The 27,145-nt window shown below is 44.8% G+C and overlaps 1 protein-coding gene across 1 annotated transcript in view; it reads left to right on the forward strand.

Annotated features, from left to right (window-relative positions):
• TDP1 (tyrosyl-DNA phosphodiesterase 1) overlaps positions 1-27,145 on the forward strand; it is a 95,158-nt gene that overhangs the window by 35,647 nt on the left and 32,366 nt on the right. Inside the window, exons 9-11 of the mRNA XM_007944527.1 lie at positions 11-59; positions 2,312-2,378; positions 4,659-4,766. Coding sequence (XP_007942718.1) covers positions 11-59; positions 2,312-2,378; positions 4,659-4,766 — 224 coding nt within the window. The remainder of the gene's footprint in view (positions 1-10; positions 60-2,311; positions 2,379-4,658; positions 4,767-27,145) is intronic.

Consider the following 27,145-nt stretch of genomic DNA (forward strand, 5'->3'; position numbering starts at 1 on the left):
TTATTTTTAGATCTACCCTTCTGTGGAAAATGTGCGGACAAGCTTGGAAGGATACCCTGGTAATTCTTGGGGAGACTGTCTCAGTGGCATTTTTCATATATATTCTGTGCATACCCGGTGGCTGCAACGATGGGCTCAGATGTAGCATTGACTGTGAGGAGGCTACAGGCCTGGGCAGTGTTTCGTTTTGTTTTATGTAGGGTGGCTGTAAGTCAGAACCAACTCAACGACGTGTGACAACAGCAATCACAATTCTGGAACTACCCTGGTAAACTTTTTCAAAACAAATGATAAGAATGTTTCTCCTTGAGATGAGAAAAGTATTGGTTAGGAATTTGGAGGTGGTTTTCTTTTAACTGGATGAAAATAGGTCACTCTGAGCGCTTCTGTGTTCCAAAGGTGATACTGCACCGTGGGGCAGTTTGAGTGTGTTGTTTAAGCCTCATGGTAACCTCCCGTAGGATTGTTCTCATTTTCACCTATGCGACTGTTTTCAACTCTGCCACCGACAAGTTACTTGTCCAGACAAGTCTTCCAGCTAAAACCAGGACCTTCCGCAGCAGATCAGTGACTTTCAGAACGCAGACTGACTGCACACCTTTCTCTGATACTCTCACGTCCTCCTGCCGCCCCTCCCCTCCCCCAGGTGAAGGAGCTCTCTCTGAGGGACTAGGCAGGTCTTCCAGATTTGAATCCTGCATACAGGTATGTTTAAGGTCCAGAACTTAGGTTTAATATTTAGATAAAACCTTTGTTATAACCGAGTAGCTATGTCAGTTCTTCTAAGGGCTTCATCTGTAAGTGCCCAGGATTATTTTGTAGACTTCTTTTGGCCTTGTTGTCCAATTCCTGTGTGCCAGTACTGGGCACTACACTTTTCTCTGGAGATCAGCAGTGCCCTGAGTAATGTAGTCAAGAGGTAGTTAACTAAAAAGCCAAATGGTATATGCCTCTAGGAGAAAGGGGGTCTGATTGGCATTTGCTGATGGCTGAAAGCAGGATGATCTGAATTGGACCCATTTGGTGCATTTATTGCTTTTCAGGCCAGATGTGGTCCTGCCAGAAGAATCTCAATAGGGTCTGGACCATATTAGCCTGTTTCTTGCCTTTGAATGGCGAAGTTAAAACCATTTCTCTGAGAGTCAGACACATGGTCCTGTTTTTCCTCTGTCTTTCCTTTCTGTATCTCTAATAGGCTACATTCATTCAAAGTTATTTTTAATGGGGAAGAACATGGTATTTTCAATAAAACACTATCTTATAACTGGTCTTGAATTCTATTGAACTATTTTTAGTTATTTGCAACAGAAGACAGGACATGCCTTTTTCAATATGCCAGAGACATTTAAAACCTTCTTTGCATATGGATTATTGTGGGGAAGTTCCAACATGTGTTTCGGAGGTCACTGAATCTGCAGTGGAATTTTCCTTCTTTCAAAGAAGAATGAACATTGGCTTTTAATTTGTGTTTCCCCTTGGAGCTGTATCTTTACTGTCTCTGCTGCCTCCGGTGTTTAGCATTTCCTTTTGAAAACTCAGCTGTTTACTGAACATGTAGATTCTTCTCTGTGCTTGTCCTGTTCACTGGTGAGAATTTGTGTAGGTGATGCAGAGTCTGTGGGGGTAGTTCAGGGTGAAAGGTGAAGGAGGTAGAGGAACTGAGGGCTCAGCCCAGTCAGCCATCCGGGTGTTACACTTCTGGGCAGAATGAAGAGGCCCCCATCTTAAAAAGAGGCTGAAAGATGTGTCACCTGCATGTGGATGGCAAGATGGGCCCGGCTTCTTTCTGTGGTCTTTTCTTAACACTTCAAATCTGTACTGTAATAGATACTCAGTGACCACCACAGAGTGATTAAATATCACCATTTCCTTTTCAGATAGTAAACATTTCCACTTTCATATATATCACTAAGAAAGCGGGGGAGTTCTGGTGGCATAGTGCTTAAGGTATCTGACTGCTAACCAGAAGGCTAGAGGTTCAAACCCACCAGCCACTCCTCAGAAGGAAGACTGGGCAATCTACTTCCATACAGATACCACCTTGGAAACCCAAGGAGGGGAGGGGTCACTATGAGTCGGAACTGACTCGACAGCATTGAGTTTGGTTTTTGGTTTGGAAGAAAGGGGACTCCCATTGAAAGAACATGCCCAATGCACATGTAGGTGTTTTTATTCAGAGAAATAGTCCATCAGATTAAATAACCTTTTTTGTTTGTTTTTTAACCTTCTCACTGTTGACTGTGGATTTTCTTCATGAAGATGCTCACGTGTCATCCCATGTTTTCACTGTTTTCTTCTCTTCTCTTTACAGCCGGGGGCTCTCTTCCCTATGGCATCCAGACAGCTGAGAAGCAGCTCTGGCTGCACTCCTACTTTCAGTAAGTAACTGCTTTGACTGCTGTTGGCTGCTCAAAGAACAAGGACGTTGTTTGTGTCCGTCTGGTTTTTAAAAAGACTTTATATAATGTGACTCTATTTTTTCATCTACATATGTTAGTGATAGAAATAATTTAAAATAAGATTTGGAAATTTTTTTCCAATAGCTTTTTAATGCCAGAAAAGTACAGTTTGTCCTCTGTGGTTTCTATTTAAATATTGGCATGCAAAAAAATAAAAGAGCAAGAGACCCTGTTGGGTAGTTTAGAATTTATATAAGCAACATTCTAGTTCATGTTTCCAAAATAGAAAATAAAATCATTCTGACTGTACATTCACTTGGTGTGTGACTGGAGGTTCAGAGAGGGCAGGCTGGGTGCACCTCCCTTGTTGTCTGGGATAAGGGATTGTCTTTGGATGTTGTAGGAGTTCAGTAAACGGTTGATGAATAGACAGGTGAAGGAATCTCATCTGTCCTCTGGCTAGAGGAGTTGCACATCTTCTTGTTCTAAGCCAACCACAGCTCCCTGGCTGTCTCAGCAGGGATTCATTTATTGTGCCGGACAGCATGTTAGGTGCAAGGAGTCAGAAGCCAGTGACATACAGGTCTTTCTCTCCCAGAGCGGCTGCAACCCTATATAGGATGGTCAGGCCTACAATAGGAAAGTCAACATACCGAGCTTCCCTGCTCTCCAACAAGCACAGGAGAACCTCATAGAACAAGATAATGGACTGAACCGAAATTGATCTTCGCTGACTCAGAGGGACCTTTAGGACCAGCAGTCCCCACTCCTGGGTGTCTTTATGGCCACCCTGGACTTAGAGTTAATAAAATGCCAGGTAACAGGGTTTACTGTGTCCTCTTGGAAATGAAGGCAGATTGACATTTCATCGGCTTTGAACCCTTAGTTGAGGATGTTATCCTGGAGCCATTCTTTAATGCCACCTTGGGAGGTTGTGCCTTGCAGAGGATATTCTTTATATCGCACACCGTTAAACAGTTTGCACTTGTCTACTGGCCTGAGAGAGCTCTAGTGGCATTGTGCTTAAGGCATTTGACTGCTAACCAGAAGGTTGGCGGTTCAAACCCACCAGCCACCCCATGGAAGGAAGACTGGGCACTCTACTTCTGTAATGATTTCCTGCCTCTGAAACCCACTGTGAGTCAGAATCGACTTGATGGCAGTGAGTTTGGTTTGGTTTTTGGAGTGACCTAAGGCTTGGTGGTTAGAACCATCCCAGGACACCACAGAACAAAGGGCTGGCCATCTGCTTCCATGAAGATTACAGCCTGGAAACCCCAGGGAGCAGTTCTATTCTGTGATACATAGAGTTGCCATGAGTTAAAACCAACTGGAGGTCAGCAAATTTGGTTTTTTGGGTCTTCAGATTCAATTAATGAATTCTCACAAATGTAAACCTCTGATTCCGTTCTGGCTGATGATCTGTTATCTTGAGGGACCGTCTTACATTCATATGTAAGGATCGCTGCCTCGTGCTATAGATGATTTCCCTTCAGGGGACCTCACTCCCTCAGTGTTGCAAACTTAGAAACCAAACGCAAGCATGCCACCATCAGCATTTGACTAAAGCGTGTCTGAATTCTCACCCTGCCTTCCCACATCTGTGGTTGGTATTCAAGCTGTTTGCTTCATCCCATTTTGTGTTTCCAGGAGCTCTGGTAGCATAGTACCTAAGGCACTTGACTGCTAACCAGAGGGCTGGCAGTTCAAACCCACCAGCCACTCCCCGGAAGGAAGGTTGGGCAATCTACTTCCATAGTAATACTGCCTCGGAAACCCAAGGAGGGGTCGCTATGAGTCAGGTCCGACTCTACGGCACACAACAACAACAACAGAGCTTTTACTGAGGCTCCACTATAGAAACTCTGTGAGACATGAAAGGGGGTGGGGGGAGGTGTCCCTGCCTGCAAGGCCCTCACTGACCAGCTGACAAGCCGAAATGTGTGCACATGCCGTGGCCCAGCAGAAATAGGATGTGTATGAATGTTTGTGTGACAACAAGAAGGACAGAAGGATATATGCCAAAAGGTAACTCTTTCTGGCTAGAGAGTGATTTTCCTTTTCTATAAACCTGTACATTCTAAAAAGAACATGCATTTTTGATAATCTGAACAGTGGAATAAAATGTCACAGATCATGTTACAGAACTTGGTGCCCACTGGCTTTTAAATTATACAATTTTGCCTTTAATGCCTTTTCTTAGTATTAAGGAGACAGTTGTTAGTATATTCTAATCATTCATGTCTTTTCTGTCACTAGCAAGTGGTCAGCTGAGACATCTGGCCGCAGCAATGCCATGCCGCACATTAAGACGTATATGAGACCCTCTCCAGACTTCAGCAAGATTGCTTGGTTCCTTGTCACGAGGTAAGCAGGCTTTAAATTCCTGATGGGGGCATTTTTCAAAGATGCTTGTAACTCCTGCTCTCACCGTCAAATGGGATCCCAGAAGGCGATTTGTGAAGTGGGCATCATTCGTTTCAGAGAGTGGGGTTGTGTGTGGTCTGTAAGCTTATGTAAAGGCCCCAGTGATTGGTCCTGTGTAGAGCTGCTCATCCCCTGATTGAACTGACAGATCTGGGTGCTCATAGGGTTTCATGAAGTTGGTGTTGACTTACATTATCTAATACTTTGATAGTAGGAGTTACATACATTTTGGGTAATACACATAATAAAAACAAAAATAAAAAAGCACTGCCGTCAAGTTGATTTTGATTCATAGCGACCCCCATTGGGTTTCCAAGGTGGTAAATCTTTACAGAAGTAGATTGCCCCCATCTTCCTTCTGCAGAGCAGCTGGTGGGTTTGAACCGCCAACCTTCTAGTTAGCAGTCAAATGCCTTACGCACTGCCCCACAGGAGCACCTTAAAAAACAAAAGGTAAAGAAAATCAGTCCTTAATTATTTTCTCCTTACCTCATTGAAAGTTAAGTGATCGGATCTCCTGGGTGTTCCCTCTTCTTTAACATCTTTACTGAGATACAATTCACGTACCATACAATTCCCTTGCTTAGAATAGTCACAAAGCTGTGCAGTCACCATCACAGTCTGCGTACAGAACCTTCTTAAAGACCTCCTGTACATTAGGAGTCTGGGTGTTCATTTTTCTAGCACAGTAGAATGCAGTGTCCTTTCAAGAACAGCTGTGACTGGAACTTCACTTCGTGACTCCTCCTCAGATCTCAGGTCATGAGGCATCTTCACGATTCAGTAACATATTGATTTAAAAAAAAAAAAAAAAAAACCCAAATCCAGTGCCATCAAGTTGATTCCTACTCAGGGCTATAAATCTTTACAGAAGCAGACTGCCTCATCTTTCTACCGTAGAGTGGCTGTTGGGCTCATACTGCCAGTCTTTTGGTTAGCAGCCAAATGCTTTAACCATTGCCAGAGCTCCTTAATTGATGTCAGGAGCAATTGATTAAGGTATCACAGAGTAGAATTCTTTGTTTAAGAAGCTATGTTCATGAGGAAACTTTTGGCAAACCTTTTAGAAACAAAACCATGTCCTAGTTCACGGCACTTGGTGGCTAACCTCACCCTCACTTAAAATGGAATGAGGTCCAAACCAGGTGAGTGGTTAAATGCACTGGAAGGAGGTGTGTGAGGCAGCATGGCATAAAGGAAAAACAGGTTTTGAGTCCTAAAGGTAAAGACTTGAGATGACACACTGTCATTTACTGGCTGTGTAAACTTGGGAAATTCATTTCATCTGAGTCTGTTTCTGTTCTATAAAATGAGAAGAAGTGATGAACTGCCATGTGGAGTTACTATAAGAGTTAAATGAGACATTAGAGCTCCTGCCTGGAACATAACAAAAGACTGTGACATTCTGGGAACGTAGCTGATTGCTCTGTCTCGGATGCTCCTTCAAGCTTTGCCTTCAGTGACTGTGAAGGACAGCCAGGAAGCAAGTGCAGTTCTCTTTACTGTGAATCTTCATAAAGAGCAATTCTTGGATCTGGAGAGGCAGGTTTCCTGGCTGTGGAGACCTGAGCTGTTGGCTCCCGGATGAAGTCGTTGCCTGCAATGGAGATGAAAAGCCCGAGAGAACAGAGGTCAAGAGCACACTGGGTCCCTCTTCGGGCAGGTGTTCAGGCCTAGTTACCTTGCTGTTTGTGAGGCTCCTTCATCCCTTTCCCCAACTTTATTTTAAATAAATTAAAGTCTTAATGCTCTTGAACCTCTACAAAAGCATCCAGCAAGAACGTGCACTTGGGGGGAGAATGGATCCTGGGAGGTTCTCTCAATGGACCTGGGTATTCAGAGACTCGGTGTCAGCTCATCTCTTTGTTCAGTAACCGTCTTTGAAACCCATGTGCTAAGTCGCAAGTAGAAAAACTACCTGCTAATACTGGCTCTGCCATACCTGGTGCTGTGAGTGCCCTTCACATCTTGACTATAAATTGGTAGAACTAGATGAAAGAATCTACCTACTTCCAATTCTGAAAGGAGCTCTGGGCACGCAGTGGTTAATGCACTTGGCTGCTGATCAAAAGGTCAGTGGATCAAACCCAACCCACCAGCCACTGCATGAGAGATGAGACAGTCTGCTTACATTAAGACTGACAGCCTTGGAAACCCTATGGGGCAATTTTGCTCTGTCCTATAGGGTGTCTGAATGCGAATCAACTCGATGGCACTAGGTTTGGGTTTTGGTCCAGTTCTGAAATACTATGACAGGGAACATTTTCTCAGTAGTGTACTGTCATACATGCCAAGGGCTACTTTATTCTGAGGCTCTTGTTTTGTGCTGAGCACCTTAAGTGTTGTGACATTTTCCCTAGTCAGGTATGATGACTCCCTAACATGTTGGGCTGTCAGATTTTAACCATGATTTTTCAAATGAGTCAAGGCTCTTATGAAATCATGACACTTGGCACAAGTGTTGAACTGAAGTTGAAAATTATTCTTCAAACATATGTATTTTTTTAAATCCCCTTAACTATTAGTTTGATTTTTTTTGCCATGTGGTAAGAGCAGTATAGAAAACATCAATTTGCTGGTTAAAGCAGTCTTACCCAGCATCCTCATTTCCTCCTGCTGAGAAAACTGGAGCCCAGAGAGGCTCTGTGTCCAAGACCACACACGTCAGGAAATTCTAGCCCTGGTTTTATCTGCACAGAGGGCATGACCAGAACTGATCTTTGTCCTCTTGCTGTTGGGTATTTTCCTCCAATATGTAAGTGGATACCTAAGTCTTTTGGGTAGGAGTTCTCACTGTTGGTCTTTGAGTTTTGCTAAAGATGAAAATTCTGGCGTTTGGGACCCAAGGAAAGAGCACCAGTGGTGCAATGATTAAGAGCTCAACTGCTAATTGAAAGGTCAGCAATTCAAACCCACCAGCCACTTGGTGGGAGAAAGATGTAGCAGTCTGTGTCCATAAAGATTTACAGCCTTGGAAACCCTGTGGGGCAGTTCTGTTCTGTCCTGTAGGGTCTCCATGAGTTCGAATCAACTGGACAGTGGTAGGTTTGATTTGGTTTTGGGGACCCAAGGTAAAAGAGAAGAGAGGCTATTTGAAATGGTTGGCTTATTAAGATAAGCCTGGAAAAATAGGGTTCAGAGAAAGCGAGGGTGAGTCCCCTTCACTTCTGTAGGAAATGAGGACTGACTTGTACCGAAGCGGTTCCTGGGAATTCTCGTAACTCTGCCGCTTGTCCATCACACAGACCTGTACAACTGATGTCAACATGAAAAGGAAGGGGGCGGGATAACAGTGAGGGCATGTGGAGAGCAGGGTTCGATCTTGTCAAGCCCTGTGGAAACACAGCGTGGACAGTGCCCATGTTCTTGTTCTGATCCAGGGCTCTTTCCCCACTCTTCTCAGAAATCACTGCTGGAGCCAAAAGGGACACCATGGTGTGTTTTCTGTATGAGTTTCTGCTTACCTCACCCATTGCCCCTCATGCCCCGCCCCCCCTCTGCCACTGGGCTGTAGGCTTCCTGAAGGCTGGGACCTTGTTACCTTTATCTTTGCATGCCTACCACCTGACCACTGTCAAGTACTTACCAAGGGTTGATCTTGGATGTTTTGGAACAAGTGACTGTCAAATACTGCTTAAAGCTCTAAAATGGTTCCATTGAAGTGATTATAATAGAAAGGCGGTATGTTGGCAATTCCTTAGAAACAAGTACCACCACCATGTGAAATAAAAATTAACCTAAATGCTTAAGGTTCCAAAAGTGCCCCGGCTGCGTTTGCTTTTCCAGCCGTGTTCATGCTGCTTCCTTAGCCCAGGAATGCCGTACTGCCCAGGACGTCCTGCGTCATCTGGGTTTTTCCCCTTTGGTGTGGTGGCCTGTGCAATCATTGGCTTCCCCTCTAGACTGGGCTACTGTGAGGCAAGCCCTTATCTGTCTGGTTCAGCACCCCAGACCCTCACAGAGCGCCTGGCCTGTAGGAGGCGCCCAGGACAGCTGTGTTAATGAGGAAGCCACTGAAGAAGGCCAGGGCTGAAAGAACAGCCTGGACTTGGTGTGCAATTAAATGTGAGAGGGCCTTCAAAGATGACGTCTGAGGTTTGGGGTGTGGCTGGCAGAGAGAGGGTAGGGCCATTGACATCAACATAGAAGTCAGAAATTGGAGCTCGTCTCAGTGGAAGAGTGGTAGATTTGATTGCAGACTACTGAAACTTTCTGGGATGGGAACTCCATGGGGAAATTTAGAGAATATAAAAAAGGCCATTGGAGTTGTTATACTCAAAAGGTTAGAGTGGTGGTGTTTGGAGTTCTCTATAGAACTGAGTTGACACCGTAGGCATTTATGATTTTCCAGTATGAAGTGGGATGCCTGGGTGCTGAGTACCACACAGGAGGTTTTACTAAATGAGCAAGCTCTTCACACTCACCACGTATCCCACAGCCAAGCAAATGCATTAGATTTAAGCCACCTCCTAGGGTCGAGGAGCAATTGACAGGCATATCTACAGAAAGTAACACCTGTGGCAGGCACAGAAATGACACTCCTGTCCAGACGGCTGACACCCATCTTGTAGATAACATTACCATATCAGCTCAGAAGTAGAAGTCAAGCTTGTTCATCTTTCACTTAACGCATTATGGCACTACATGAAAATTACAACTGCACCTTCCCTGCTGATGAAAATTGTTCTTTGATGGGTTCACGGTCATTTTTTTCAGTTTCTTATACACTCAGGGGAACTCTGGTGGCATAGTGCCTAAGGTGTTTGACTGCTAACCAGAAGGCCGGCAGTTCAAACCTACCAGCCACTCCTTGGAAGGAAGGTTGGGCAATCTACTTCCGTAGTGATACCACCTTGGAAGCCCCACAAGGGGTCGCTATGAGTCGGATCCGACTCAATGGCAGTGAGTTGGGTTTGGTTTGATGTTCTGGTTACCTAGTGCCACTCTGACAAGGATATACCACAAAAGGATGACCTTAACAAACAGGAATTTATTCTCTTACAGTTCAGGAGGCTAAAAGTCCAAATTCAAAGTGCCAGGCTCTAGAGACTGTGTGAAAGCCCCTCGACCTTGGGCTTCAGCTCTGCCTCTTGCTTCCAGCCCACTGAAGCTAGAGGCATCTCTTCACTCAGGCAGCTACTGGCTGCTGACGCTGATAAGCCCAAGCTTGACAAATAAAAAGGCACAGTCCCTATGTTACCAAACCACACAGCAGGCCATTAATTCAAGCCCATTGTAAGTCCCAAGGTCAGCAGAGCATGGCAGGATGCATGGCATGGCTACATGCAAGGTCCAAGCGTGCCATAAGCTAGAGGCTATCCCCAAGGCTTCTCCTTACATATAGGAAGCAGGTCACATCCCAAAGACAGCTACTCAGCTGCTTGTGGTAGATCCCACCATGGAGTTGATTGCCAGTCTCATCGTGGGGAATAACTACCACCAGCTGCCCAACCACTCATCCAAGCCCAGCCAAGTTGACATACAAATTTAACTACCACATTTGGTTTTTTACACTCAGCAGAGCAAGATCATCCTTGACCCATGGAGGCTCTCAGATACAAAAGTATTCGTTTTAACTTGCTGAATGATCCCTCACAGCTAGTAATGGAAACTGCAGTGGTTAAGAGAAACCACTCAGTGGCACCCCCTTCTGGTAGTTCCCAGGGCATTCACCATACCTTAGATAGACCTCTGGCAATTGGACACCATCCTCTGGGAAGTCATTTTCTTCCCTAACAGAAATGTTATACATTCTAGTGTGGACGTTATATTTAATTTATTTATTCAGTGTGTATTTATTGAGCACCTACTATATGCCAGGCACTTTTCCAGGTGCTGGGGATACAATAATAGAGTGAAATGAGATCCCAGACTTTATGTTCCTGTGGTGAAAGTTAGACAAAAATCAACATGGAAAGTCATTTGTATGTGTCAGATAGCGGCAAACGGTTAAGGACTTGGCCACTAACCAAAAGGTTGGTGGTTCGACTCTCCCCAGAGGTGCCTCAGAAGAAAAACCTGGTGATTGACAACCAGTGAAAACCCCACAGAGTGCAGTTCTACTCTGAGGCACATGGTGTCGTGAGTCAGGATCGAGTCGGCAGAAGCTGGTTTGGTTGCTTGCAGTTTTGGTTTTGTTCTGACAGGTAACTCTAGAGAAAAAGAGAGTGGAACAATTTTGGTGCATAGTCCTTTACTTGAAGCCTTTGGGACCAGATGTGCTTCGATATTTTGAAATTTAAAGAGATAATACAGTACATGCAACACGTGAGTATTTCAAAATAAGACTGCAGGTCTTCGTGTCAGCTTAGGTCAACTTTGCCACCCAGTGAGTTAGGAAGATCAAGTTTTGCCATCAAATGAAATGAGTTCAATAAAAGCTTAATTTGCAGAGTTGGTTTTTGTTATTTGTAAATGTTCAGAGCTGGCACAATGGTGCTTACTAACAGTTCCAGGTACTGTGATAAGCCCTTTATATGAGTTCACTCACGTTATCCTCATAGAAGCCCTGTCACAGAGCCATTAATCCCCTTGGGCAGATGAGGGAACTGAAGCCCCGAGAGGTCCACCCCAGGCCCAGGAACCCAAGCAGTCAGCCTCCAGAACCCTTAAGCACTGGGCGGGGAGGAAGGCTGTTCCTTCCGCAGGAGAATCAGGGGAGTGACAGGGAGGCCTCGCTGATGGAGCTTCTCTGAGCAGAACCTGACCGTCAAGGAGGGAGCCTTGTGGCTGGGCAGCTGGGCAGGCCGCCAGGCAGAGGCAGGGGCTTGTTGCCTTTAAGAAGCTGCAGAGTCAGTGTTGCTAGAGTGAGTGATGGGAGGGCGCCGATGAGGTCACAGCAGTAGTGAGTACCCCGTCCAAGAGGGCCTTGAAGACCACTGTCAGGGCTGCCTTTTCCTGGCACTACGGCCAGCATTACCATTACCAGAATGTCTCCCGGGTTTCCTGGGCGTTATTAATCATGTTCTATGGAAGGCAGTTCTACCTCAACTAATTTCATCATTTGAGTCAATTAGAATAAGTGCTTTTTTTAACGCACGTTCCGTGAAGCTTTCTGTAAGAAGACACGACTTCTGTATCATTGACTCTAGTTTATATTCTAACAGGGTTTCGCAGTGAGTCACTGTTGGTCTTTTGGTCAAGCAGTTCTTACTGTGTAAGATTATCCCATGTATTATAGGTTATTAAATAACTTGGCCCTCACCCACCAGGCTCATGCCATGGTGTCAGCCAAAACACCACCCCATACATTGCTGCATACCTCCAGGCTGTCTGCCCTGGTGGATAATACTCAAAACACCACCCCATACATTCCTGCATACCCCCAGGCTGTCTGCCCTGGTGGATAATACTCAAAACACCACCCCATGCATTCCTGAATACCCCCAGGCTTTCTGCCCTGGTGGATGATACTCAGAACCTTGTAAACTTCCGACTTGGTATTTAATGTAGTATTTGCCCACTGTAGAGTCATGAGGTAGGGAGGTAGGGGGAGCCGTGGATTGTTGTCCAAATGAAGCGATGATGATGTTGGATGTTGTTGAGTTGGTGCTGACTCATGATGACCTTTGTCCACAGAAGAAAACATTGCTTGGCATCCGGTTACCGTCTTCACTGTCATTGGTGTGTTCGAGTCCAGGTTGTGGTCACTGTGCATTCAGGATCTAAGCGGGAGAGCTTCTCTTCCTGCACCCTATCTGATAGTATTCCCTTATGACATACGGTTCCCACGGGCCATTTCCAAGAGTAGATCACCAGACCTTTTTTCCTAGTCTGGAAGCCCCCCCACCATGGATGATCCTGCTGATATTTGAAATAATGGTAGTGTAGTTTCCATAATCATAACAACACGCAGCCACCACTGTATGGCAGATTGACTTTACGGCAAATAGTGGTAATGGTGGTGGACCATAGCCTAGCCAAGTTGGTGTGTAAGAGTAATCATCACAGGGACACACTGAAAAGTAAGTGTCTGTTCCCTAATTGGGACTCTCTTGTTTTTGACCTTGGATTAGTTTTCTTCTGCTTTATAATAAATTACCACAAACTGAGGGCTTTAAAGAGTCCTTGCATGGTGCAACCAGTTAAGCACCCAGCTGCTAATTGAGAGGTTGATGATTTGAACCCACACAGAGAAGCCAGGAAAGAAAGGCCTGGCAATTTGTTTTCACAGGGTCCACCCATTGGAAAGCCTGTGGAATGCAGCCATACCCTGAAACATACAGGGTCATCATGAGTCGGAATTGACAGCAGTTGGTTTGGTCTTTGGTTTGAGCAGCTTGAAACAACACAAATTCATTATCTCATGGTTTCTGTGGGTCAGGGTCCAGGCACAGGTGAGCTGGGTTGTCTGCCCAGGGTCTCCCTAGGCTGGAACCAAGGTGTCAGCCAGGGCTGTGATCTTGACAGCTCGGGTCCTTTCCCAAGCTCCCTGGTTGTTGGCAGAATCCAGTTGCTTTGCTAAGGTCCTTGCTTTCTTGCTGGCTGTTGACCAGGTGCCAAGTGCAGTGTCTTGCTACATGGCCCTCTGCAGTGGCACTGCACATCATAGCTATTTCCTTCTTGAAAGCTGGCGGGAGAATCTCTGTCCTGATTAGGTCAGGCCCACCTGAGATGATTTCCCTTTTGATTAACTTGGAGTCACTTAATCGGCAGCCTTGTCACAAGAGTGAAATGCTGTTACATTCACGTTCTTGCCTTCACTCAGAGGAGGGGTTGTACAGAGTGTGTATCCCAAGGGGTTGGAATCTTGGGTGCCATCTTACAAATCGGCCCGCCACAGGTCTTATTGACATTCTTTACCTCGTTGGATGTACCTATCTTGTTTTCAACATTGACTTGAAATGGTTTCTTACTGTTCCTGAAATTGAAGTTGATTTTCCATGGTTAAGCATAACAACCCTTAAAGTATTCCAAACACTGAGCCTCAGGCTCCCAGGGCAGTCTGAGAAGTGAAGTTGCCTAATTCTTAAGAACCAAAGAATTGGAGGAAGGGGAGAACCTTGCAGCACAGCTGCTTTGGCAAGCTATGTTCACAGGCTGCATACAGTCGTTAATGAGCCTCAGAAAAGACAAATAGAATCCCAAAAGATGTAATTTCCTACTTTTAAGGAACTCATCAGTTAGGAAGTACTTTACTTGTGTCCTAGTACATATATGCAATATTTTATTGCCTGTCTCTTCCCTACCTATCTTAAGTAGAGGGTGTTGGTTTTACCCAGTTGACATCTCACAAATGTGAAAACTCTGGTTACTTCAAGCCAGCAATTGAAATCTCATCAAAACGCTCACCTTGATACAGTTTTCATGTTCGGTTTTATTTCTTTTTTAAATACAAATAAATCATAGATTTCTCATTTCCTCTCTGTTGTACGTTGTGATTGGGGTTCTGACTAGAGCATTTTCTCATAGACTCTAGATCATGTTTTACTATATAGTTGCCATGGTTACCACATCTCTAAGAGTTATAAAACCTGCACTGAAACCATTTCTAATGAAGTTTCCATTTTATTGAACTATCTGCATTAAATGTATGTGGAGGTTGCTTATTAACAATGACTTATGACCTTTAATATTACTAATCTGCTTGTGTTTTAGTGTCTTCTAACAGCAGCATGCTATTGCTGAATGGACGCTGATTTGGCCTCTTCACAATTCAAGAAATCTTACGAAGCCTTTGAAGGTCTGATACGCATGCATAACACATCAGTGCTTGACATGCAGTCTAAAGACCTGCATAGATAAACTTGGTATAGGCCAAATAATGTGGTTAATTCAAAAATTGGCCAAAATTACAAAATTCTCTGTTTGGTCAAAAGAGATACATTTAGCCCAGTAAATGTTCATGGAAACTTAAAAGCAGCACTTTCACTGATGTTAGCTCACAAGTTCTTTTCTCTGACTGCTCTTATGGAAAGCTATTTACAGTTTTAATAAGATTTTTCCCCCATCTGTTTGATCCTCCCGTGAAATCATCCCATGTTTGATGGGCAGCCTGTTGTTATGGAAATTACTGGGACATGATGACAAACACAGTATTTCAATTTTACCACAGGGCCAAGCAGGCAAGAAGATGTGTTTTAAGAAGCAGCCTTGGCTAAGTCGATGGTGCCTAGGAGTAATTGGCAGACCCAATGAGAACAATTACGAAAGCTGTGCATTGTGGGTGGGCAGACAGCTAGGTGAATATTTGACACGCACTGCCTCGCTATTATGGTTGCCTAGCAACAGGCAATGCAAGAGAGTCGGGGACCAGCCAAAATGTTGGTGCTGCCACTTTGGGGGAAAACGAGATGAATACTTAACGACAGAATCCCTGGTTTTTCGAGGAGACATAAGAGACGTCCTCCCGCCTCTGCTTTTCCACATCATGATGTGCTACTTCTCCTCTAATGGCTGTCCCTTTGATTCTGAAACAAACAGTCTTTTTTAATTTTTTTCCTTTGTCTGGGTTTTTTGGTGAGAATCAAATTGGATCGTAAAAAAAAAAAAACTTGTCCATGTCGTTGCATAGACTTGGTTGCCTGGGGCTGTGGCTTTAGGATACTGGAATGAGCTCTTTGCCTCGTGTGCTTTGTGGCAGGTAAGGTTATCGCTGCTAAAGTCAGCAGATGAGTCCTTCATGCGTTAGAGATGGTCCAAGGCCATAGCACTACCCTTGCTGTCTCACGTCTGCTACAAGTAGAGCAAAGACAGATCGAACATAGCTCTTGGCTGCTCTCATGTGAGCAAGCCTTGTGGGAAGCTTCTTGCCCATGCTGAATGGGAAGAAGGTTGAGGCCCCTGTCTGAGGCCTCTAGACCTCTGTACACTGACACTACTAGTCACCAGGTGGACCTGGGGCTCGAGATAAGTAGGAACTATCTGGAAGCCTTATCAGGTACTGGCCCCCAAAAAAAACCCTCTTAGATGAAACCAAATACTTACATGGTGCTTACTGTATGCTGCCTAGGTGCTTTATCACTCTAACTCATTTCAGCCTTCTAAGTAGAAGATAGGAGCTCTTGTGGCATAGTGCCTAAGGCATTTGACTGCCAACCAGAATGCTGGCAGTTTAAACCCACCAACCACTCCTCAGAAGGAAGACTGGGCAATCTACTTCCATAGAGATACCACCTCGGAAATCCAAGGAAGGGTTACTATGAGTGAGAAACAACTCTCAATGGCAGTGAGTTTTGGTTTTCTTTTTTTTATTTTTGTTTAATTACGAGATAGGTACTAGTATTATCCCCATTTTAGATATTTGAAAACTGAGGCACAGTGGACTTAAATAGCATGTCCAAGGTGACCCAGTTGGTAAGAGAGTGGAGGTCAGATTGGAACCCAGATGATCTGGCTTAAATGTATCCATTGTGCCAGGTGCTGCTCTAGGCTTCGGTTATGGGTGATGAACTTGCATGTCCCAAGGAACTCATGTTCTAGTGGGTTGACCACTGTTGTCCCTGGGCTATGGGTTGGCACTGCATGCTGAAGGCTCTGGGACAAACACAGCCCAAACACCTGCTACAGTCCCATTTCCCAAAGCGGCCACCCCTCTGGGCACCTTCCAAGGCCTCGTGTCACTACCTGCCCAGTACCTCCTCACTTACAATCTCTGCTGCTATAGGGCCAGACCTTTCCCTGACCTCTCTCCTGAATGCCCTGACGTGTCTTCAGCTTTGCTGTGGCTCTGCCCACCTGCACATGGGTCTGCAGCTGTCCCTGAGCTTGGCATGTTAATACCGAGAGCTGCTTGCCCTCTGAGCGCTTGGTCAGGGTGCAGGTAGGTTTAGAGTGTGTTCCTCTGTGTATTCTGGTGAATCTGCACAGTAGCCATTGAGGGCATTCAGGATGAACCAGGTGCCAATGCATTGACTCTGACTGCTGGGGTCGCCATATGTGTCAGAGTAGAACTGTGTTCCGCTGTGTTTTCAGTGGCTGATTTTTTAAAAATAGATCACCAGGCCTTTCTTCTGAGGTGGCTCTGGGTAGACTTGAATGTCTTACCTTTTGGTTAGCAGCCAAATGTATCAACCATTTGCACCACCTCAAACTCCATCCAGGATAAACTGGAAAACAAACTCACTGCCCTCAAGTCAGTTCTAACTCACAGCAATCCCCATTGAGTTTCCAAGGCTGGAAATCTTTACAGAAGCAGACTGCCCCATCTTTCTTCCACGGAGCAGCTGATGGGTTCAAACTATCAACCTTTTGGTAGGCAGCCAAATGCCTTAACCACTATACCACCAGAGCTTCCATTCAGAATAGCTACTAGTAGCCATGTAGCATGGGGTGGGGATGTGTGGAGGGCTCAGAGGAGAGAGAGATCACTTTTGCAAGGAATAATGAGATAAAGCTTCAGGAAGTTTGGTACCCTTTGTGCTTGACAGAGCAGGGTTTTGATAGGCCAATGGGAGTACTTAGGTACAAGAAATCATCTGGTACTGGAAAGTTCCAAAGCAAGGTGTGTTGGGAGGAGGTGGGAGGGTCGTCTGAGCTGGAGAGGAGCATGTGTACAGGAACTGGGAGGGAAGCCCGACTGGTAATGGAGCCAAGTTTTAGTGGAGCCTTAATGACAGGCAAAGGGTGTTTGACTTTGCAGTTGGGGATCCCTGAAAGTGTTCAGACTAGGGAGTGGCCTGGCCAATGGAATGTCTCTGGTAATGTCTGTTCAGGGCTTTGTGGTTGACATGCCATTGTCACGGACATGCTGTCATCTGTTCCCTGAGGTCTCCGTGGAGTGGCTGTTCTGAGACCTGTTCTGTGAGTATATGAACAGGCACAGTAAATACCAAACAGGAACTCGAACCTAGATCATTGTTTCCTCAAGTCATACAGTCTCTCTGGAATCAGTTTATGGGGTGAAAGCAGGAAGCCCTAATGAGAGACTGACACAAAATGGCCAACATGAGACCCAAAGGTGCCAGTGAATAGAAATGCCAAGGGCATTCCCTGAAGAGTCAAGACTCAGAAGCCGGTTGAGAGTGGGAAGTGAGGAAGAGGGAGGGATTGGGTTGCCCACAGAGTTGTGAGGAAAGATCTCTGAGAGTTCCAGACGCTGTGCAGAAAAGCCGGGAGTGGTAGTCAGCAGGTGGTACCACCATGGTACCCAGGGAGGCAAAAGCAAGGTGCCAGCCTTCACAGACTGCCAGCGGTCAGCAGAGGACTCTTTCTCAAAGCTTTTTGGAACTTCTAAGGTAAAATGAAGGAGCCCTGGTGGTGCAGTGGTTAAAGTATTAGGCTGCTAGCCAAAAGGTCAGTCATTTGAACCCAGCAGCCACTCTGCAGGAAAAAGATGTGGCAGTCTTCTCCCATAAAGATCGCAGCCTTGGAGAACCTATGAGCAGTTCTGCTCAGTCCTTTAGGTTCACTGTGAGTCAGAATCAACTTGATGGCAATGGGTTTGGTTTTATGAAAGGGAGCTCTGGTAGCATAGTGCCTAAGGCACTGGCCTCAGGTTCAAACCCACCAGCCACTCCTCAGAAGCAAGGTTGGGCAATCTACTTCCGTAGTGATACTGCCTTAGAAACCCAAGGAGGGGTCGCTATGAGTCGGGTCTGACTCGACGGCACATAACAACAACATGTTAACCAAATACTGGCCATACATCAGACCTTTGAGGCTGTCTAGCTCCAAAAGGAGTCCACTTTCTGCAAGACCAGGGGTTAGGCTGAATCAGTCGTTTTCATGTGAGGAGGTCCCTTGGAGCCCTGAGGGTTCCAGAAATTTCCTTTAGAGGCCACCACCACAGTGAGGCAGAGGGAGAAGTGCAGGCAAATCATGGTCAACCAGAGACACTCAGCTCTTGTCTACTTTCAGTGCTTCCTTTGAAGAAAAGGCTCCATGGGTTTAAAAGGAAAATCACGGACATAGGTGTTCTCCCAGGACCCGTCCTAAACATTGAACACCCTTTCCTTCTGTTTTGGAGTCCCTTGGTGGTGCAAACAATTAACACACTCGGCTGCCAACCAAAAGGCCGGAGGCTCAAGTCCACTTAGAGGCACTGCTGAAAAATCACCCTATCGAGCACTGTTCCACCAGGACACACGTGCCACAAGGCAGAGTCAGCTTCATGACAACTGGTTTATGGTTCCTCATTAGAACCATCGAGATCAATGGAAGCAGCAGTCAGGACATTAGATGACGTGTAGCACTGGGCAGGTTGGCTGTGAAGGAACTCTTTCAGGTGCTGAGGAGCAAGGATATCTCCTTGAGGACCAAGGTGCGTCTGACACAAGGCATGATATTTCCAATCGCCTCATATGCATGTGAGAGCTGGACGATGAATAAGGAAGACTGAGGAAGAGCTGATGCTTTTGAGTTGTGGTGCTGGCGAAGAATGCTGAAGGTACCATGGACTGCTAAAAGAACTAACAGATCTGTCCTGGAAGAAGTGCAGCCAGAATGCTCTTTGGAAGCGAGGATGGCCAGACTTTGTCTCACCTACTTTGGTCATGTTGTCAGAGGGGCCCGTTCCATTCCGTAGAGAAGGATGTCATGCTTGGTAGGGTGGAGGGTCGACGAAAGAGGGGGGATGGCCTTCGATGAGATGGATCGACACGGTGGCTGTGACAATGGGCCGAAGTATAGCAAGGATCATGGAGCTGGCGCGGGATCAGGCGGTGTTTCGTTCTGCGGTGCATGGGGCTGCTATGAGTTGGAAGCGACTCGACAGCACCTAACAACAACAAGAACATTAGAACCCAGTGGAATGAGCAGATGGTGTTAAGCCATTTTCATATTACAGATGAAGAAAGTGAGCCAGAGATGACCCGTAGGTAACAGACGTAGTCACACCGCAGGTCAAATCTTAAGTCTGTCCCTTTCAGACCTTGTATTGCCTTTCAGTCATAGGAGGATGAAAATAACACAACAGTAAACCACATTGGTTACATTAGATACATACTTAAATTCTTTGACACAATCTCCTCAATACCAATTTTGACCTGAACTTTGAAAAGCTTTTTTCAATCCTGCTCAGTGGTATCTTTTGTTATTTTGGATTCTGGATGCTGATGTGATAGCTCCTAAAATCCACGTTACTCCATTTGTGGGATCAAGGCTGTCGTTACGTGCTGTCAAGTTGATTCCGACTCGTAACAACTCTATAGGACAGAGTAGAACTGCCCTATAGGGTTTCTAGGGCTGTGGTTTTTATGGAAGCTGACTGCTACATATTCCTCCCAGCGAGAAGCCGTTTGGTTCAAACTGCCAACCTTGCAGTTAGCATCCAAGCACTTACCCACTGTACCACCAGAGCTCCTGGGATCGAGAATGGAGGGATCCTTTTAAGGAGCAGGCTGGGAGCTAGGCTGCATTATGCCACAGAATGCCAGTGCCTCTGCTTAGAGTTCAGTGTGGAAGGAGTTTGCTTGGGGTCATGATCCCACCGTACTGAAGAACCAAGTGGGGTTGCAAATAGATTGTCAGATTTTACTTGCAAAAGCACCTGCGTATCCAGTCTTCCGTAGTGCCCTGCTCTTGTTCATCTGTTCTGAAAACGTGCATCATGCCATTTTTCTTTTTCTTTTCCTGCAGACTTTTCTTTGTTAATACACTATCTATAAAAGATGATACCAGCCCACAAAACACAGCTACTGCACTGCCCCCTTTGCTGCTTCATCTCAGGTTGTTAGACATCTGCAGAGTTTGGTTCATCTCAACTGTGCTGTCACATCCCTGGTACTTCATCTCTGTTGAAAGTTGACAGACGTGTATCCATATCGAGGAAACCAAAATCCTTCAGTTTTGATAATACAATAAAATAGAAGCTCACTATAATTCTGCCTCAGGGACTTGTGCTAAGGGTATATGAAATCAGTGAAGGAACCTGGTGAATAATTCTTAGACCTGTCTGTCGCCAGAACATTCTAGGATGGATGTACCTTATGTGGAATTCTCTTGCTTCATAGTCCTGTTTGTGTAACAGTCTCCTTTTTTGAGTGAATTAGGCGTTTCCTGCTTGTCTAATATCAACAGGATTTGGAGATACGTGAGGCCTGGGATAGCTCAATGCAGCTTTTTGTGTGAGATGGATCTTGTGGGGGGTGATAGGGCTTGGGTAGCTGCAGAGGAGGGTAAAAGGGGACAGCCTCTTCTGCCAGGAAAGATAACAGGCAAAGATTTGCATGACATGTTCAGAGGTAGTCAGTAGATTGATTGAAGAGCAGAGAAGTCATGAAAAGGGAGCATGGGAAATACAAATGATAAAAGTGTGGATTCAGTAGGATTGTAGAGTCCTAATGTCAAGCACTGGCATTTACTTCCTGGGCTGTTCTCTGAGAGTAAGAGGCAGATGGGAGATCTATGGAGGAGTAGGGGAGAAGGGCCTGAACTATAGGATCTTGTTAGAAATAGAAGATGCCGCCAAGAAAGACTAGAAAGCTTAGTGACTGTCTCTAGTTACCCATGGAATAGACAAGTCCAAAATGCCTGAGATGTTTGAGGCTGACTGACAGAGAAAGAATGAGACTGTACTCGGAGAGGTGCTTTCCAGAGTGCAGTGGGGGCTGATGAGTTCAGGATTGGGTTCCGTATTGGGTTTGGGGGTGAAGATGTGACGTCCAGATAGAGAAATCCAGGTTATGGTTGGATGTGCAAGTTCAGCAATTTAATGAAAGGTCAAAGCTGGCAATGTTTGCTGTCATCCATGTCCAGATAATGGTTGTGGTCAGGTGAGTGGAGAAGTCCTCAAGGAAGACAACGAAAGGCTGAGCCAAGGGCTGAGCATTGTAGAGAACCTGAACCAGAGAGCTTTGGAGAGAATCGGAATAGTCAGGTGGAGAGAAAGCCAAAGGAAGAGTTGGCAAAGAAGTAGAGAAAACACTAACAGTGCAGTGGAGAAGTCTAGAACAGGGTTCTGTTGCTTCATGAGTCACACCAGAGAGGAAGACTAAACTCCCGCTAACACTCGGTTGGATGATTCTTTGTCATGGGGAACTGCCTATACATTGTTATATGTTAAGCAGCTTCCTTGTCCTCTACCCACTAGTTACCAGTAACACACACACACACACACACACACACACACACACACACCCTTCCCCCAGTTATGACAACCAAAGCTGTCTCTTGTTGTTAGGTGCCATTGAGGTCAGCTCAGACTCGTATTGACTCCATGTACAACAGGACAAAACACTGCAGGGTCCTGTGCCATCCTCACAATATTTGCCGTGCCTGAGCCCATTTCGCAGGAGTGTATCAGTTCATCTCATTGAGGGTCTCCCCCTTTTTCACTGACCCTCTACTTTACCAAGCATTATATCCTTCCCCAGGGACCAGTCCCTTCTGACAGTGTGACTGAAGTACATGAGACAAAGGCTGGCCATTCTCACTTCTGATGAGCATTACAGCTGTGCTTCTTCCAAGACAGATGTGTTTAATGCTTTTGGCAGTCCAAGGTATTTTCCGTATTCTTTGCCAACACCACAACTCAAATGCATCAGTTCTTCTGAGGTCTTCCTTATTTGTTGTCCAGCTTTCGCACACATATGAGGCTATTGAAAATACCATGGCTTTGGTTAGGTCCATCTTATCTTGAAGTGACATCTTTGCTCTTTAACAGCAGAATTGCTCAGGGCGATATGTCACCTGATTTATTGACTGCTGCTTCCATGGGCATTGATTGTGGATCCAAGTAAAATGGAATTCCTGACAAAGACCCTGAAATAGTCCTTCAGACAGAAAGAGGGGACACTGTGTGGTCTAAAATTGGGTGGTGTGCGTCAAGGTTGTGTCTGACCACTAGATTTAGTCAATCTGTGTGCTGAGTAAATATGCTGAGAAGCTGGACTATATGAAGAACACAGCATCAGGGTCAGAGGAAAACCTGTAGTATGCAGATGACACAATCTTTATTTGCTGAAAACAAAGAAGACTTGAAGCACTTACAGATGAAGATCAAAGGCTACAGCCTTCTGTATGGATTACATACACCTCAGCATAAAACAAAAGTCCTCACAACTGGACCAATAAGCAACATCATGATAAACAGAGAAAAGATTGAAGTTGTCAAGGATTTCATTTTAATTGGATCCATGATCAATGCCCAGGAAAGCAACAGTCAGGAAATCAGATGACATATTGCACTGGACAAATCTATTGCAGAAGAGCTCTATGAAGTGTTAAAGAGCACCTGACTGAAGCCATTGTCTCTCTATAACGTCATATGCATGTGAGAGCTGGACAGTGTGTAAGGCAAATCACAGAATTGACGCCTTTTGAAGTGCCATTAGTGAAGAATGTTGGATACATCATGCGCTGCTGGAAGAATGAACAAATCCGTCTTGGAAGAAGTACAGCCAGAATGCTCCTTACAAGTGAGAATGGCCAGACTTCGTCTCTCGTGCTTTGGTCATGTTATCAGAAGGGACTAGTCCCTGGAGAAGGATATCATGCTTGGTAGAGAGTGAAAAAGGGGAAGACTCTTGACGAAATACTGACACAGTGGCTGCAACAGTGAGCTCAAACATAGCAGTGATTGTGAGGATGGCACAGCACCAGGCAGCTCTGTTGTACGTAGGGCTGGCACGAGTCAAAGCCAACTCAGCAGCACCTGGCACCAACAACCTTTTAGCCAATTTTTTAAAACTTTGATTGGCAGTCATTTTCCTTTCAGTTTGATGACTCCAGAAGCAATGTTTTTGGTAGTAAGGGAACGTATAGGGAAAGAAAAAAAATTGACCAATAAAGCCAGAAGATGCCAGTGAAATTGACAGAACTTTAGAAAATGTGTTCAAAGTTAAAGAAAATACAAAACGCATTAGAAATAGGAAATATAGCTAAAAATATAAAAGTAGAAAACTATATATACTATAATACCAGTGTATTGAAAGTCAAAATACCTCATACTCAGAAGCTATAAAGGAAGAGGTTGCAACATGAATAGCCTCATTCCTCCAGAAAGGGAAGAATGACAGACCTTCTGAACTGTAAAGATTGTCATGGCAAATGGTAACCATGCTAACAAGGGGTGAAGGTTCCAGGTCACCTGAAGGGGCTTGGGAAGAAAGCCTGGCAGTTAAACTACTGAAAAACCAGCCACTTAAAGCCTGAAGCAGCACAGTTCTACTCTGACACGCGCTGGATCACCAAGAGTTGATATTGACTCATTGGTAACCGGTGTTTTGGGCTCCACAGGTTATCACAAATTTAACAAACTGGGAGAACATTTCAGTGTGAATGTTATATACGTAGAAAGCACTGTGTGGTAGACAGAATAATGACTCCCCAAAACTGTCAGTTCGACCAGTGCTTTTTGGTGCAGTGACTCTGCATTCCTCCCATCTTCTTTTGATGCCTCCTACATCAGTCAACTTTTTGCCTATAGAATCTTTCAATATTTCAACTCAAGGCTTGAATTTTTTCTTAGTTCTTTCAGCTTGAAATATACCAAGTGTATTCTTCCCTTTTGGTTTTCTAACTCCTAGTCTTTGCACATTTTATTATAATACTTGTGCTTTGCCTTCTCCAGCTGCCCTTTGAAATCTGTTTAGCTAATTCACTTCACCATTTCTTCCATTTGCTTTAGCGACTCTACAGACACATTGTCTTGGAAGACGTACAGCCAGATGCTCCTTAGAAACAAGGATGGCGAGACTTAGTCTTGCTTACTTTGGACATGTTATAAGGAGGAACCAGTTCCTGGAGAAGGACATCAAGTTTGGTAAAGTAGAGGAGTCAGCAAAAAAAAAAAAAGAGAGAGAAAGACCCTCAATAAGATGGAGACACAGTGGCTATAACCATGGGTTCATATTTTTTTGGTTGTGTGCAACTTGAATCTTTACAGTAGGATTGTACTGTGGACTTTTAGAAAAGAAGTGGTGGCACCAGCGGTGCCGAGAGTTCATCACTGTCCCTGCTCGCATCACAGCTCCTCAGGCTACGTCTCGTCCAACATCTAACAGTGGATGCACTGTTAACGTTCTGCTTTATTGACTCTGTCTGTGACAGGGCCTGCTCCCCTCACCCTGGTCCCCTAGGACCGTTGTGGCCAAAATCTCTATCTGAAAGTTGTGTTTGCGTTCTTTGTGCAGCTTCGGGCTGAACTGTTAAGTAATTAATGATGAAATGTTTTATCAGCTAACAAATGTTCCCAGAACAGCAGTCATCCTTGGGGATTTGTAGGCCATCTAATAAAAAGTTAAAAGTAAGCCCAGTTAGCTAGGGTTGAAGCTGGCAGCTGCTACTGTTAGGTGCTGTAGAGTCAGTTCTGACTCATAGTGACCCTGTGTACAAGAGAAGGAAGCACTGCCTGGTCCTGCTCCGTCCTCACAGTCATTGATATGTTTGAGCCCATTGTTGCAGCCGCTGTGTAAGTCCATCTCATTGAGACTCCTTTTCCTTTTTGCTGATCCTCAGATTTCCAGACATGATGTCCTTCTCCAGGGACTGGTCCCTGCTGATAACATGTCTAAAGTACATGAGATGGAGTTTCAGCATCTTCCCTTTTAAGGAGCATTCTGACTGTACCTCTTCTAAGACAGATACTTTCAATTCTTCTGGCAGTCCATGGTATCTTCAGTATTCTTCACTAAGACCATAACTCAAAGGCATCAATTCTTCAATCTTATTCATTGTCCAGGTTTCACATGCATATGAGACAATTGAAAATGCCATGGCTTGGGCCAGATGCCCCTTAATGTTCAAAGTGACATCTTTGCTCTTTAATACATTAAAGAGGTCTTTAGTGGCAGATTTGCCCAATGTAATACATCATTGGACTTCCTGACTGATGATTCCATGGATGTAGATCCAGGTAAATTGAATTCCTTCAACTTCAGTCTTTTCTCCATTTATCATGATGTTGCTTATTGGTCTGGTTGTGAGGATTTTTGTTTTCTTTATACCCAGGTACTGAGAGCTACAGTCTGTGTCTTCATCAGTGAGGACTTCAGGTTCTCTTCACATTCAGCAAGCAGTTATATCATCTTCATATTGTATGTTGTTAATAAGTTGTGGTAGTTCAATTTGTGTGTCAACTTGGCTCAGCAGCTGGTTGTAGTATTGCCCATGATGAGACTGGTAATCAACTCCATGGTGGAATCTACTGTGAGCAGCTAAGTAGCTGCCTTAGGGATGTGGTCTGCTTCCTATATATAAGCAGAAGCCTTGGGGAATGGTCTCTAGCTTATGGCACCTTGAACCCTGCATGTGGCCATGTAATTGTTCAGCAGCCTGCCATGCTCTGCCAACCTGAGGACTTAAAATGGACTTGAATTAATGGCCTGCCATGTGATTTGGTAATATTGGGACTGTGCCTTTTTACCTGTCAACCTTGGGCTTGGCAGCCTCAGCAGCCAGCAGCTGTCTGAGTGAAGAAAAACCTCTAGTTTCAGTGGGCTGGGAACTAGAGGCAGAGCTGGAGTCCAGGGCTGAGGGGCTTTCATCCAGCCCCTACAGCCTGGCACCTTGAACTTGGACTTAAAGCCTCTAAATTGTAAGAGAATGAACTCCTGTTTGTTAAGGCCATCCCATTGTGATATATTTCTGTCAGAGCAGCACTAGGTAACCAGAACATAAGTCTTCCTCCAGTCCACATTCTTCTTCACATAGTCCACCTTCTCAAATTATTTGCTCAGCATATAGCTTAAATAAGTGTGATGAAAAAATACAGCCTTGATGCATACGTTTCCTGATTTTAAACCACACAGTGTTCCTTTGTTCTATTCAATTGACTGCCTCTTGGTCAGTGTACGCATTCCACATGAGCACAATTAAGTGTTCTGGAATTCCCATTCTTTGCAATGTTACATATAATTTGTTATGATCCACATAGTCTAATGTCTTTGCATAGTCAATAAAACACAGGTAAACATCTTTCTGGTATTCTTTGCTTTCAGCCAATATCCATCTGACATCAGCAGTGATGTCCCTCATTCCATGTCCTCTTCTGAATCTACTTTGAGTTTTTGGCAGTTCCCTGTCGATATACTTCTATGACTGTTTTTTAATTATCTTTAAGAGAATTTTACTTGTGTGTGATATTAATGCACTTCTTCCAGGACAGATTAGTTTGTTCTTCTGGCAGTCCATGGTATTCCTCAATATTCTTTGCCAGCACCACAACTCAAAAGCATTGACTTTTCTTTGATCTTACTTATTCATTCTCCACCTTTCACATGCCTATCAGGTGATTGAAAGTACTATGGCTTGGGTTCAGCATACCTTAGTCTTCAAACTGACACGTTTGCTCTTCAGTACTTTAAAGAAGTCTTTTGCAGCAGATTTGCCCAGTGCAATGTGACATCTAATTTCTTGACTACTGTTTCCATGGGTGTTGATTGTGGAACCAAGTAATAAGAAATCTTTTCTCTATTTATCATGATGCAGCTTATTGGTCC

Source organism: Orycteropus afer, unplaced genomic scaffold (genome assembly GCF_000298275.1).
Source record: "Orycteropus afer afer isolate SDZICR_OR568_19922 unplaced genomic scaffold, OryAfe1.0 scaffold00127, whole genome shotgun sequence".
Classification (NCBI taxonomy): Eukaryota; Metazoa; Chordata; class Mammalia; order Tubulidentata; family Orycteropodidae; genus Orycteropus; species Orycteropus afer.